Source organism: Ranitomeya variabilis, chromosome 3 (genome assembly GCF_051348905.1).
Source record: "Ranitomeya variabilis isolate aRanVar5 chromosome 3, aRanVar5.hap1, whole genome shotgun sequence".
In the NCBI taxonomy this organism is placed as follows: domain Eukaryota; kingdom Metazoa; phylum Chordata; class Amphibia; order Anura; family Dendrobatidae; genus Ranitomeya; species Ranitomeya variabilis.
The window spans coordinates 451,897,062-451,913,225 of NC_135234.1; the positions used below are offsets into that span (position 1 = coordinate 451,897,062).

Sequence of the window (16,164 nt, forward strand, 5' to 3'; positions counted from 1 at the left end):
GCCGATCCTATAAAAAAGTCGGGGTCGGGGTCGGCCGAAACTCGAAACCCAATGCAGTGCATTGGGTTTCCAATGGTTCCCAGGGTCTGAAGGAGCGGAAATTCTCCTTCAGGCCCTGGGATCCATATTTAAGTGTAAAATAAAGAATTAAAATAAAAAATATCGCCATACTTACCCTCTGATGCGCCCTGGAACTAAGTGGGAACCTTCCTTCCTTAGAATCAGCCTTCCAGGACCTTGCGGTGACGTCGCGGCTTGTGATTGGTCGCGCGGCCGCCCATGTGACCGCTCGTGCGACCAATCACAAGCCGCGACGTCACCGTGACGTCACCGAAGGTCCTGGAAGGGCTGATTCTTAGGAAGGAAGGCTGCTGGAAAGAAGCCGAGGGTGAGTATATTCCTATTAGGTATATACTCACCCTCGCACGCGCCCTGCTTCTTTCCGGCAGCCTTCCTTCCTAAGAATCAGCCCTTCCAGGACCTTCGGTGACGTCACGGTGACGTCGCGGCTTGTGATTGGTCGCGCGAGCGGTCACATGGGCGGCCGCGTGTCCAATCACAAGCGGCGACGTCACCGCAAGGTCCTGGAAGGCTGATTCTAAGGAAGGAAGGTTCCCGCTTAGTACCAGGGCGCATCAGAGAGTAAGTATAGCGATATTTTTTATTTTAATTCTTTATTTTACACTTAAATCTGAATTCCGATACCAATTCCCGATATCTTAAACATATCGGGAATCGGTATCGGAATTCCGATTCCAGATTCAGAAGATCGCCGACTTCATGGCCGACCCCACACAGGGGTCGGGTCGGGTTTCATGAAACCCGACTTTGCCAAAAGTCGGCGACTTCTGAAAATTGCCGACCCGTTTCGCTCAACCCTAGTTATAATGCTCCATATAGTTCATGATGGGCCCCATAAGATGCTCCATAATAAAATATGCCCCATATAATGCTCCATAAAGTTTAGGATGGGCCCCATAAGATGCTTCATACAAAATATGCCCCATATAATGCTGCACAAAGGTTGATTATAGCCCCCAATAAGATGCTCCATTGAAACATTTGCCCCATACAATCCTGCATAAAGGTTGATTATGGCCCCATAAGATGCTCCATAGAAACATTTAACCTATATAATGCTGCACAAAGTTGATTATAGTCCCATAAGATGCTCCATAGAAACAATTGCCCCATATAATGCTGCACAAACGTTGATTATGGCCCCTAAAGATGCTCCATAGAAAATGTGCCCCATATGCTGCATAAAGGTTGATTATGGCCCCATAAGATGCTCCATAGAAACATTTGCCCCATATGCTGCTGCTGCGATTAAAAAAAAAAAAAGAATGACATACTCACCTCTTGTCCTGAGAAGGCAGGCACATCGGCAGTTGTGATATTCACCTGTCCCTGTTCCATCGCTGCGCGCCGCTGTGTCTTCCGGGTCCTCTGGCTATGACTGTTCAGGCGGAGAGCAGAGAGCACACTAAACATGTCATCGCACCCTCTGACCTGACCGTCACAGCCAGAGGACGCGGAAGACGAAGCAGCGAGCGGCGGTGGAACGGGGACAGGTGAATATCGCATGGCTCACCCTCCTGGGGCGGTCCCTGGCAGCTTTTCCGATGCGATGGTCTCTGACGCCGGCAGCTTGTTCCTATGTTCAGCGGTCACTGGTACCGCTCATTAAAGTAATGAATATGCGCTCCACCCCTATGGGAGTGGAGTCGCGTCCATATTCATTACTTTAATGAGTGATACCACGTGACCACTGAACACATGAAGAGCTGCGGGTGCCCGAGAAGCAGGGACATGCAGAGACGTGCCGGGAGCAGTTGAGTATGATGTGACAGCTGCCGCTCCCCCTCCCCCGCCGACCCTCTGGGACAATGACTTGAGTATAAGCCAATAGGGGCACTTTCAGCCTAAAAAAATGGGCTGAAAATCTCGGCTTATACTCGAGTATATACGGTAAATCCGTCTTGTGGTTGTTGTTTACTCTGTATTTTCAGCTTTCATTCATGAGATTCTTGTGCTTCGAAGCCGGCATGTGGGCGGATCTTTACTTGGTGCTTTGTTCTCATATTCATACTTAGGGGTGTAAATGACAGGTCACTGAACCTACAGTGACCTGCCTGCTATTTTAAATACTGCGCTTGAACAGTTCATATTGTGGTCTTTGTAAAAAAAAATTAACTACAGCAAAATGACATTGGTGGCCGCACATGTGCAGTAGCTTCTATCTCTTGATGGCGAAAGATGCTTGTGCAGTAGCATCTATCGGCAAGTGCTAGATGCTACTGTGCATGCTCCACTGGCGCCATTTTGCTGTACATTTTTTTTTAACCAAAGACTACAATATGAACTGCACAAGCGCAATATTTCAAATAGAAGGCATGTCAGTGAAGGTTCAGTGACCTGTCATTTAAGCCCATAAGGATGAATATGAGAGTAAAGCACCAAATAAACCCTTTTTAAAATAGTCCATAATTCTGGGCTAATAACATATTCACTTCTATCATTGTGTGGCTGATTCTCACAAGTAGCAATGCTCATGTTATTGAATGGGTACCCTAAATATCTATGCTACAAACCAGCTACTATGACTGTCAAAGCTCATGGTCGTGTATTGTAGCATGAGGTGGTAGCTGTGGACGAGGCACTCTTTTCCTGTTATGCTCTGGAATGCTACATGAGTGGGTCCTGGCTGGGTGTTCGTGCTGCGAGGGCCTTGCGCCTGTGCAGACCGCCTGTATCCCATTGTGTTGACCAGCCAGGACCATAGGTTTCAGTGTTCAATAAAGGAGACTTCCATTTTAAAACAGTCTTTACTGAACGGTAACTTTGTAAGGGTCATGTTCAAGAGGTAGTGGGTGCAATGTCTTTTAGATGTTTCTTTCACAGTGTAAAGCATTTTCACACACACAGTATCCTTCCACTGTAGTCTACTTCCAGGGCCAGTAAAGCACACTGTTTCACCCCACTTCATCATAGCCTAACTTGTCAACACAGTCCTGTTCAGCAAGGCTCTCTACCTGTTAAGCGGTTCTGCATCCCAGTTCTTCCAATACTGGCACCCTGGATCTACCGCACGAGACCCTCACTAGTTCCACAAACTCAGTCCTGTTTAGGTCCGTTGCTTTCAGTGTTCAGCAAGCTCGGAGTTTCACGTGATAAGTCATCCTATCCAAGAACCCTTTTAAGGTGGAAGGTCTCGCTATCTCTTCGGTCACTCTATGGTCACACTACTCTCTTGTCCCTAAGTCTCCTTTGCTGTACTTCACCCACAATGTCTGCACTGCTCACAAACACTTCCTACTTGAACTCAAACTTGTCCCTATCTGCCTAATTACAGGAAGTGGTCTCTTCCCCTAACGCTAAGCACTTCCGACTCTGGGCTAGTCCCGAACATTAACTCTACCCCAATGTCATCATGACCTAACTACAGTCACCTATCCTACCTATCTTATGTCCTAAGTCATAACCTATGTCTTACCGTATGCTATTCTATACTGTACACTACCAACATTATTTATCTTAAGGTATTACATCCTACATTATACATTACTACACATTACATAAGCAAACATCACATGACAATATATACAAAAGACGCAAGACATAATACAAATTACAATGCGATTAGTGTCTTCAGGGGCAGGAACGCGATAGTCTAATCCATACCTCTTACACTGTACTGTCCAGGCATTCAACAGTGAATATATACATATCCAGGAACAAAGATAGCACAGCTTACAACTGGTATTTCTTGTAGCTTAGGAAGGATCTTAGTAAGTTGTCTGTCAGCTTGCAAAGTGAAAGTAAAGTGATGGCGTTCCAGCTACACACAGTGAACAGAAACTGTATGTTTTTTGTTTTTGTTTTTTTTAAACAGTGCATTTTTGGCAATATAACACTATAGCTGGAGACAGGAACCCACGCACTATTAAAAAAGTAGTAAATAGTAATTGTTGCAATATATACAAAAATAAGCATCATTCCAACAGCCGGAATGAGATTATTCCGGCTTTGCTCCAGCTATCTCTTAGGCTACGTTCACATTTGCGGTCCTCGCCGCAGCGTCGGGCGCCGCAGCGGCGCCGCATGCGTCATGCGCCCCTATATTTAACATGGGGGCGCATGGACATGCGGCGCACTTGCGTTTTGCGCCGCATGCGTCGCTGCGGCGCCCGCGTCCGGGCGCAGAGGACGCAGCAAGTTGCATTTTTGCTGCGTCCAAATTCAATGAAAAAAACGACGCATGCGGCGCAAAACGCAGCGTTGTGCATGCGTTTTGCTGCGTTTTTATTTGCGTTGTGCGTTGCGGCGCCGACGCTGCGGCGCACAACGCAAATGTGAACGTAGCCTTACTAGCGCCACAAGTGATTCACAGGTCTGTCCTTTATGTGTACATAGTGAAAGGCCTGTCAGTCACCACTAGCAGTTCTGGAAAGACCTTAAAAGTACAAAGGATCTTTAAAGTACATTTTCTCTTAAACACTAGAGCATTTTAGAGAATAGTATGCCTTGATGCAGCCAGGCGGCAATTCATGCTGTCAGTGGTTTGAGCAGCACGAATCACCTGAAAGGTTCCCTTTGAGGTAGTTGTACAGTTGTAGGGTCTTAGTATGTTACTATGTTATTGAGAATAGTCATCTAACCATAGTTTTACTTGCTGTCCATTACAGGTGACCTGCTCTACTGGAAGTAGCCGGTGTCAACTAAAAATTCGGACTCACACATGCTATTGCTGTGACCTCTATGACTGTGACAAGTATGAAATCTTTTTTTTTTTTGTCTAAAAATAACAAGGTTATGCTAAAACGTTAATTTTCAGAGACCATCCATAAAATGCCTCATATGGCTATTCATGGGAAATCTGCATTAGTTTTCATATTGACATGCTTGTGAAAGTCACAGTAATAAGAACAATAAACTAGAGATGATCAGCCTTTTGCAAGTGCTGCTCATGGACATTGTGTCAAACCACAGGAACGTGCAAATCCTTTACCGAAACACGTTGTTTTACAACCCTTTTATTAAGAAATTCCATAATTATAATCACCCCCACGCTTTTTGTCAGGAGCAGCGCCTAACATTAGGCTGATTATCTTTAGCTTATTGATCCTATTTCCCAGAGACAAGCGTTCTCAGCCATATGGTGCAGAAGCCCACATCCACTGGGAGGTGTTTGATATCCCAGCCATGCTCATCATAGAGTTTTGCCTATTTAATGCACAACTCTAGAAGGTTAGTAAGCTTATTGCTTTGTATAAAATATAAACTGAATATACTGCCGCAGGGAGCACCCCTTTCTTGTTTTTGCCTTCAACCACAGTAATAAGTGACTGTCAATTATGTAGTTTCTATGCAAGAACCTCAGTGGGTAAGTAAATCTGCATGCAGACTGTGATGGTGTGATATGTTATGTGGGTATCATTTTTGTGTACAGGTCCTTCTCAAAAAATTAGCATATAGTGTTAAATTTCATTATTTACCATAATGTAATGATTACAATTAAACTTTCATATATTATAGATTCATTATCCACCAACTGAAATTTGTCAGGTCTTTTATTGTTTTAATACTGATGATTTTGGCATACAACTCCTGATAACCCAAAAAACCTGTCTCAATAAATTAGCATATCAAGAAAAGGTTCTCTAAGGGTACCGTCACACATTGAAATTTCCATCGCTACGACGTTACGATTCGTGACGTTCTAGCGATATCGTTACGATATCGCAGTGTCTGACACGCAGCAGCGATCAGGGATCCTGCTGAGAATCGTACGTCGTAGCAGATCGTATGGAACTTTCTTTCGTCGCTTGATCACCCGCTGACATCGCTGGATCGTTGTGTGTGACAGCGATCCAGCGATGTCTTCGCTTGTAACCAGGGTAAACATCGGGTAACTAAGCGCAGGGCCGCGCTTAGTAACCCGATGTTTACCCTGGTTACAAGCGTAAACGTAAAAAAACAAACCGTACATGCTCACCCGTCGGTGTCCTTCAGGTCCCTTGCCGTCTGCTTCCTGCTCTGAGTGCCGGCCGGAAAGTGAGAGCAGATCACAGCGGTGCTGCGATCTGCTCTCACTGTACGGCTGCACTCAGAGCAGGAAGCAGACGGCAAGGGACCTGAAGGACACCGACGGGTGAGTATGTACTGTTTGTTTTTTTACGTTTACGCTGGTAACCAGGGTAAACATCGGGTTACTAAGCGCGGCCCTGCGCTTAGTTACCCGATGTTTACCCTGGTTACCCGGGGACTTCGGCATCGCTCCAGCGCCGTGATTGCAACGTGTGACCGCAGTCTACGACGCTGGAGCGATATTCATACGATCGCTGCGACGTCACGGATCGTGCCGTCGCAGCGATGAAAATTTCAATGTGTGACGGTACCCTAAATGACCTATTACCCTAATCTTCTGAATCAAATAATTAACTCTAAACACATGAAAGATACCTGAGGCTTTTAAAAACTCCCTGCCTGGTTCATTACTCAAAACCCCCATCATGGGTAAGACTAGCGACCTGACAGATGTCAAGAAGGCCATCATTGACACCCTCAAGCAAGAGGGTAAGGGTACCGTCACACTACCATTTACATCGCTACGACGGCACGATTCGTGACGTCGCAGCGTCGTACGATTATCGCTCCAGCGTCGTAGACTGCGGTCACACTGTGCAATCACGGCGCTGGAGCGATGCCGAAGTCCCCGGGTAACCAGGGTAAACATCGGGTAACTAAGCGCAGGGCCGCGCTTAGTAACCCGATGTTTACCGTGGTTACCAGCGTAAAAGTAAAAAAAAACAAACCGTACATGCTCACCATCTGATGTCCGTCAGGTCCCTTGCCGTCTGCTTTCCGCTCTGACTGAGTGCCGCCATACAGTGAGAGCAGATCACAGCGGCGACGTCACTGCTGTGATCTGCTCTCACTTTCCGGCCGGTAGACAGTCAGAGCGGAAAGCAGACGGCAAGGGACCTGACGGACATCAGATGGTGAGCATGTACGGTTTGTTTTTTTTTTACTTTTACGCTGGTAACCACGGTAAACATCGGGTTACTAAGCACGGCCCTGCGCTTAGTTACCCGATGTTTACCCTGGTTACCAGCGAACGCATCGCTGGATCGCTGTCACACACAACGATCCAGCGATGACAGCGGGTGATCAAGCGACGAAAGAAAGTTCCATACGATCTGCTACGACGTACGATTCTCAGCAGGATCCCTGATCGCTGCTGCGTGTCAGACACAGCGATATCGTATGGATATCGCTGGAACGTCACGGATCGTACGGTCGTAGCGATCAAAGTGTGACTGTGTGACGGTACCCTTTGACCCAGAAAGAAATTTCTCAACAAATAGGCTGTTCCCAGAGTGCTGTATCAAGGCACCTCAATGGTAAGTCTGTTGGAAGGAAACAATGTGGCAGAAAACGCTGTACAACGAGAAGAGGTGACCGGACCCTGAGGAAGATTGTGGAGAAGGACCGATTCCAGACCTTGGGGAACCTGAGGAAGCAGTGGACTGAGTCTGGTGTGGAAACATCCAGAGCCACCGTGCACAGGCGTGTGCAGGAAATGGGCTACAGGTGCCGCATTCCCCAGGTAAAGCCACTTTTGAACCATAAACAGCGGCAGAAGCGCCTGACCTGGGCTACAGAGAAGCAGCACTGGACTGTTGCTAAGTGGTCCCAAGTACTTTTTTCTGATGAAAGCAAATTTTGCATGTCATTCGGAAATCAAGGTGCCAGAGTCTGGAGGAAGACTGGGGAGAAGGAAATGCCAAAATGCCGGAAGTCCAGTGTCAAGTACCCACAGTCAGTGATGGTGTGGGGTGCCATGTCAGCTGCTGGTGTTGGTCCACTGTGTTTCATCAAGGGCAGGGTCAATGCAGCTAGCTATCAGGAGATTTTGGAGCACTTCATGCTTCCATCGGCTGAAATGCTTTATGGAGATGAAGATTTCATTTTTCAGCACGACCTGGCACCTGCTCACAGTGCCAAAACCACTGGTAAATGGTTTACTGACCATGGTATTACTGTGCTCAATTGGCCTGCCAACTCTCCTGACCTGAACCCCATAGAGAATCTGTGGGATATTGTGAAGAGAAAGTTGAGAGACGCAAGACCCAACACTCTGGATGAGCTTAAGGCCGCTATTGAAGCATCCTGGGCCTCCATAACATCTCAGCAGTGTCACAGGCTGATTGCCTCCATGCCACGCCGCATTGAAGCAGTCATTTCTGCCAAAGGATTCCCGACCAAGTATTGAGTGCATAACTGAACATTATTATTTGATGGTTTTTTGGTTTGTTATTAAAAAACACTTTTATTTGATTGGCCGGGTGAAATATGCTAATTTATTGAGACAGGTTTTTTGGGTTATCAGGAGTTGTATGCCAAAATCATCAGTATTAAAACAATAAAAGACCTGACAAATTTCAGTTGGTGGATAATGAATCTATAATATATGAAAGTTTAATTGTAATCATTACATTATGGTAAATAATGAAATTTAACACTATATGCTAATTTTTTGAGAAGGACCTGTATATTTCTATTTTACTTATTTTCATGGTGTTCTCTTGTAGAATGTTAGTTGCTAATTGATGAATGGCTGTTGCTGCCATCTGATATCAGCCCCCACAGTATTGTTTGCTAATATGCTAATGATATATTGACCTAGCTTGTTGAAACAATGAGCCCCTGCAACCTTCCCCCTCCTGACCTGTGAATGAGGAGGGAGACTTAAAATAGCAGAGAGGTCAGTCTTGTGTGGAATGATGATGTGAAAACAGCAGGTCAGAGAGAAGGGGAAACATATAGACCATTTTTTATTCTCTGTCTGCTGGATTAGTGGACTCTCATCTCCTTGGACACTTATCCGGATACTGAACTGCATTCGGCTTCTGGACTATCTTATCCTTTGTGTGGTGGATGGTATATGGACCTTTCATGTTTTTGCCTAAATAAAGCTTTTGGAATTGTTCACTATTCTCTTGCTCTGCTGATTGTGTGGTATCGGAGAAGGACCGTGACAACTGGTGGCAAGCAGAGGGATCAACAGCGTGTAACCTAATGGAGAACCACACACAGTGAGTACAGAAATTGGACTGTATGCAGTTTACAGGAGAGAGCCGGAGACCTTGGCCTGAACTACCAGGGACTGACTAAAGAAGCCTTAATTGACCTACTGGTGGGTGCCAGATCGGCCACCTCCTCCCATATGTCTGAAGGACAATCGCAGGAGACAGGGATCCCCACCCCAAAAAGCCAGTGGGTGGTGTGGTACGAAGAAGAGATGGCAGTTCTGGGCCCAGGCGTCTCTCAGGAGTACAAGGAGGAGGCTGCCCGCCGGGCATAGCAGAGACAAGAAGCAGTGGAGATCGAAATAGGGAGTAATGCAATGTGGAGTGTAAATCCCACGATCCTGGAGCATGTACGAATCACCCGGACAGACTTTAAGCCATTTGATGAGGTTTACGATGTGGAGGGGTTCTTCAAGGACAGCAGTGTGCTGTGATGGAGGTGCCCCACTCTGGCTGGATGCGTTTGTTAGTGGGACTCCTGAACGGTAGCATGGCGGAGGCTTACCGAACCATTGACTCCCAGTGGAACTGGGATTATAACATTGTAAAGCGGACTATCCTGGATTACCATGCTATCACCCCAGACTCATATAGGGCCAAGTTCCGAGACCTCCCATGCACTACGGGGGGATCGTTTAGGATGTATGCACATAAGATGTCCCAGGCATGTCGGAGATGGCTGAAAGCAGAAAACGCCTTTACTGTGGAAGATGTTATACAGGCGTTCCTTATAGAACAATTTCTTGCCAAGTGCCCCGCAGAGGTACGGGAATGGGTCCGAGAGCACACGCCGTGTACCATGGATAGAGCTGCAGCCCTGGCAGATGAAGCCCTTACTATCCGGCCACAATGGAGGAGCCTTCTGGACAATAAACCATGGCCTGCTCCTGCGCCCTGGCCCCCTCCGATTATATCTGCCCTTCCACCTAGTCGCAAGCCGATGACAATCACGCCTCACAATCCTGGGTCCCAACAGTTCCAACCACGACCTGGGGGTATCGCAGAGAGGAGATGTTATGGGTGTGGGCGACCTGGACATTTGCAGTCTGGCTGTCCCTCAAGGATTCGGAGGGAGCCCCACCTCGTCCAGTGCATCCTGTACACTCCATCCCGCCTGAGGAAGAGCTACCACCACCCCCACCATAGATACCCCTCCTGGAATGTACAGACTTCAGCCTTTGTCCTTTAGCTACCCAGAGCAATGGCAACGCCACCAGCAGGACGTCTTAATTGATGGATACAAAGTGTCGGGATTTAGAAACACGGGGGCATTACTATCACTGACCCCCATGGGGTTCGACCCGAGGCAATTTTTCCAGGGTCTGGAAATTCCCATGGTCTTGGCGGGGGTGCCCGCAAATATATACAGCGAGCTTCTGTGCGTTTGGATTATGGTTGTGGAGAAAAACTGTTTTGGATTGGAGTTATGGGAGGACTTCCTGCAGATATACTCCTTGGGAATGACATTGGGGAGTTACAGTGCCAATTTGTGCTAGCAGTCACCCGACTACAGGCCCTTCAAGCACTACGTCATCCGGACCACACCGGGGAGCAACCAACACGAACTGCATCAGAGTTGGTAAGCAATACGTTCACTGCTACTACATTGGGAGAGTCTTGGGATAGAGAGGAGTTTAGGAGAGAAATAGAGGGTGACACTACCTTAGCAGCCCTTAGGCTAAGGGCAGAAACTGTGCACATGGGAGATAATGGAAGATTGCTGTGGTGGAGCTTGTCCTTACAACCCTACAGCTTTCTCCATCCAATACAAGCGAGGAAGCCAACACCAGAACGCGATGGACTGTCTCAACAAGAAGAACCATAGGCTCCCCAGGCTGACCTACCCCTGCCACTGTACAAGGAACTATAAACAATTGAGCAATGTGGACTAAAGTGAGCAGGCCAGAGGTCTGTGAAGACCTCATAGCGTGCTCACTTATTATGAGGGGGAGAGGTTGTGATGGTGTGATATGTTATGTGGGTATCATTTTTGTGTATATTTCTATTTTACTTATTTTCATGGTGTTCTCTTCTAGAATGAGTTAGTTGCTAATTGATGAATGGCTGTTGCTGCCATCTGATATCAGCCCCCAAAGTATTGTTTGCTAATATGCTAATGACATGTTGACCTAGCTTGTTGAAACAATGAGCCCCTGCAACCTTCCCCCTCCTGACCTGTGAATGAGGAGGGAGACTTAAAATAGCAGAGAGATCAGTCTTGTGTGGAATGATGATGTGAACACAGCACGTCAGAGAGAAGGGGAAACATATGGACCATTTTTTTATCCTCTGTCTGCTGGATTATTAGACTCATCTCCTTGGACATTTATCCGGTTACTGAACTGCATTCGGCTTCTGGACTATCTTATCCTTTGTGGAGCTCATTCCTCAGTGGTTCTCAGCCTGGATGGTCGCATCTTGACACCATCCAAGTTGAAAACTATTTGTCCCCCAGACATGTGATTCAGTGGAATTAGGCGTTAGATGAGTATAACTGTGTTTGTTATTTTCAAATAAAAAAAGTAAAACTTTGTTTTGTTTTTTCAAATAAAATACTTTATTCTGGCTGTGTCTTTGTTTTCCATGTATCTGTAGGATTGGCAAAGGACAGGTGTCTTATAGACGCTTTTCCATTAGTAATCCGTGGGTTTGATGTCACATGACAGTACAAAGGTGACATCAACCCCACAAATATGAACCCCGCTTGCCACCGCTACAGGGCAAGTAGGAAGAGCAGGCAAAGCGTCAAAATTGGTGCATCTAATAGGTGTGCATTTTCTGGGTGGCTGTGGGCTGCTATTTTTAGGCTGGGGGGCAATATCGATGGCCTCTTACCAGCCTGAGAATACCAGCCCCCAGCTGTCTGCTTTAGCTTAGCTGGTTGTCATGCAGTTTTTTAAAATTATTTATTTAAATAATTAAAATATACAGTGTGGAAACCCCTCTATTCTTGAGTTTTGCCTGGCTGGTTATCAAAAATACAGGGAATCCACACCATTTTTTAAAATTTATTTACAGCGCAGGAGCAGGCTGCTGAATATTCCCATCAGCCGCTCCTGCTCTCACTGTTATTAGCGGCAGTAGGCGTCAGCTGATGGGAGCAGTAGTTCCATAAGCCGACACCAATGACTGGAGGTAAACTTTATACTTCTGATCACAGCTGAGCGCCCACACTGTCTTTTGACAGCATGGAAACCGCGAATCTCTGACCGGTGGTGATGATTTTATAGAAGCGGTGTTTGCTGCACTGTCATGTACATGATAGCATGGCAAACACTGGATGTTCAGGCTCCCCATTCAAGTGAATGGGGGCTGGGTTTGGGTTCAGGTCTGGGGACTGTTCTGGTACCCGATCCCGAGCTAACTATTCGGCTGAACCTGTTGTACCCAAACATCCAGGTGTCTGCTCATCTCTAGTGTACAGTGCATGTGTGATGATTGCTCTAAACTTGTATGATGTGGACATAGTGTTTACCACACAATGATGTGAGTGTGCGTTGTGCTTGTATGATGTATGCTGTGTTTGTGTGATGTGTGCATTGTGCTTGGGTGGTATCTTCTCCGTTCTTACGTGCCTTTTTTTGTATTTTTGTGACATTTTTGCAGTGTTTGTATGATGTGTGGACTGTACTTGTCTGACGTGCACTGTGCTTATCTGACATGTGCTCTTTTTTGTATGACTTAAGGTACCGTCACATTTAGCGACGCTGCAGCGATCTAGACAACGATGCCGATCGCTGCAGCGTCGCTGTGTGGTCGCTGGAGAGCTGTCACACAGACAGCTCTCCAGCGACCAACGATGCCGAAGTCCCCGGGTAACCAGGGTAAACATCGGGTTACTAAGCGCAGGGCCGCGCTTAGTAACCCGATGTTTACCCTGGTTACCAGTGTAAATGTAAAAAAACCCAAACACTACATACTTACATTCCGGTGTCTGTCGGGTCCCCCGGCGTTCTGCTTCCCTGCACTGTGACGTCACCGCTCTGCTTTACAGCCGGCCGGCGCTGACACAGTGCAGGGAAGCGGACGCCGGGGGACCCGATAGACACCGGAATGTAAGTATGTAGTGTTTTGGTTTTTTTTACATTTACACTGGTAACCAGGGTAAATATCGGGTTACTAAGCGCGGCCCTGCGCTTAGTAACCCGATGTTTACCCTGGTTACCAGTGAAGACATCGCTGAATCCGCGTCACACACGCTGACTCAGCGATGTCTGCGGGAGATCCAGCGACGAAATAAGGTGCTGGCCTTCTAGCTCCGACCAACGATGTCACAGCAGGATCCTGATCGCTGCTGCGTGTCAAACACAACGATATCGCTATCCAGGACGCTGCAACGTCACGGATCGCTAGCGATATCGTTGTTAAGTTGATCAATGTGAAGGTACCTTTAGGCATATCACTTGTGCATAGTGTTTGTGTAACATATGCGCTCCGGTTGTGTGATGTGGGCATAATGTTTGTGTAATGTGCACTAAAACTGTATGATGTGAGTATTGCGCTTGTGTGAAGGGTGGGTTGTACTATGCTTATGTGACGTTTGCTTAGTGTGTCATGTGCATAATGTTTGTATGGTGTTTGCAGGGTATTGTGTGCTGCTTTTGTGTGACATGTACATAGTGCTGTAATGGTGTGATAAATGTAAAATTCTATTTATTTCAATTACTTGTTCATTGTCAAATGCTGTCTATGTATTGCTTTGCAGAGTTTATACTGCAGGGAGGTGCATGATATTGGTCAGGGACTACACAATGACATTGACTTTGACACATTTCTTGTGGCTAAACATGACATTGTGCTGCTTTTAGAATGCGCCCTAATGTTAGTGAATGTGGTCACATGACAATGACATACAAGCAAAAAAAAAAAAATACTGTAATAACTTAGGTTGCAAAAAAATAAAAGTACCGTATTTCATTTATTTATAGTACAGTGCATTGTAGCAGCACAATGCAATCTTTAGACGCACGACATGCGTTGTGACCAAAATCATCGTGTGGTCTAAGCTGCCACATAAAAAAAAACAAAACTGTATTTTCCAAGGTATGTTTTCATGGTATTTTTGCAGTGATTTTATTATGCCAAAGTGATGCAGCTAGACATTTTTTATTGGACTTCCCAGATATAAGGGGGTATTCCCACAAACAAATTCCATTTTGATCAGTAGATCTTGGAATATTAATAAGCTCCAAACTTAGAGGTGTTGAAAAATGTTACAGTGCCGAGATAATCTTATAAATGTGCCCCTGCTGTGTACTGTGTAATGGCTGTATCCAACCATGCAGAACTGCTCCAGTTCATGGTCTGATCATACCACATCTCCTGGGCAAGGGAGGAAGCAAGAGTATACAGACATTGGAGCACACGATCAAAGCCGATTCTGTGAAATAAAACATGTTTTTAAACAGGCAGAGAAATGTTTTACCTCACAGAAAGCAGCAGATGTGATCCCTTGCTGTAATGTCTGTTTACTCTGTTGCTTCCTCCCCTGCCCAGGAGCTGTGTTATGTGCAGACCATTTTCCAGCACAGTCAGACACAGCCATTACACAGAACACAGCAGGGGCACATTTATAAGATCTCAGCGTAGGATCATTTTTTTAAAACATCCAATTGTCGAATTTATTTTTATTGGATGATCTATTGATTAAAATGTGCTTTGTTTGGGGGACATATGGGTGCACTAAAAACTAATTGTGTTTTGTGACTATGCAAAGATAATAAAGACAATTATACTCATGCAATCATGCTGCAGCACTGGTTCTCCTCAGCTGTCCTGGAGTTTTATTTAAAAAAACTTCAGCAGTTGCACCATGACAACTGCATGTGACCTATCATTGAGCTCAGTGGTTTTATTCTATCTCATCAAGACTGTTGCTTCCAGTGCTCTGCAGCAGGGCCGCCATCAGGTCACTACTGCCCTTACTTCTGTATGGGGCCCGGTGAGCAAAAGGAAAGAGGGGGGCCAGACTCTTGTGCTTCTCCTCACCAGGCCCCAAGGGTTAATAAAGTGCTGTGCGCCACACACCTCAGTGCTGGGAGCTTTCCAGGAGCTCCACGGTTGTCTAACCTGAACGGCTGCGCAGCTCCAGCTCCCTGGCCATTGCCAGGACACCAGACGCAGAGCTACTCCTGCAGGGGATCATCAGTGAGGTATGCAAGAAAAACTTTTTTCTTTATAAAATGAATTAAATGGGTGAGGGGAGGAGGGGGACTGCAAATGATGAATTGAGGGTGGGCGACTGCAAATCATGAATTGAGCTTGGGAGACTGCAATTGAATTGAAGGTGGGGGGTAGGGAGTGCAAATTATGAATTGAAGGTGGGAGATGGGGAGAGCAAATGATGACTTGTGCTGGGGGGACAGCATTAAGACTGGGGGACACTAAATGATGATGAATTGAGGGTGGGGGACAACAAATGATCATGAATTAGGGGTGGGGCAGCAAATGATGCATTGAGGGTGGGGAGAGTATATGATGTGTTGGAAGAGAGGGAGAGCAGTTGATAATAAATTGAGGATGGGTCTGGGAGAGAGGAGGCACGACAATGAATTGGGGCGGAAGCGGCATGTAAATATAATTGAAGATGCAGAAGAGTAACTTATTGAATTGAGGAAAAGAGTACAGTTGCTAATTAATCACTATGAGGGTAGTAATATGTGGTCTGGTCATGGTGTGGTGGTATTTGTTCCTTGTATGTGGTATTGTTTGGTCACTATGTTGTAATACGTGGTATGGCCATGGTGTGATGATATTTGTCCATGGTATGTTGTGGTATAAATGGTCATTTTAAAAAAATCTATGTGACTCTTTCCCTTAAAGAAAAATAAATAAAAATATACCTAAAAAGAGTATTGGATATTTTAAGAATTTTTTAGTAGTTTAGAGTAGAGTATAGCCCATCCAAAAGAGTCTACCTTGTGGTGGCGGCTTAAAAAAATCTTTTGGCCAAAACAAAAGCTGTTGGCTATTTATGGGATATGGTGTCCGATGCATACTGTTAATGTGTGATTGGTGAGGATGTGGTGCAGAAGTGGAGTTAAATTAAGAGTGGGCGGTGGTTCTGTGG

The 16,164-nt window shown here is 46.0% G+C and overlaps 1 protein-coding gene across 1 annotated transcript in view; it reads left to right on the plus strand.

The window, feature by feature from the left end:
- TMEM255B (transmembrane protein 255B) overlaps positions 1-16,164 on the plus strand; it is a 103,021-nt gene that overhangs the window by 62,863 nt on the left and 23,994 nt on the right. The window contains exon 6 of the mRNA XM_077296558.1: positions 4,689-4,774. Within this exon, the coding sequence (XP_077152673.1) occupies positions 4,689-4,774 (86 nt within the window). The remainder of the gene's footprint in view (positions 1-4,688; positions 4,775-16,164) is intronic.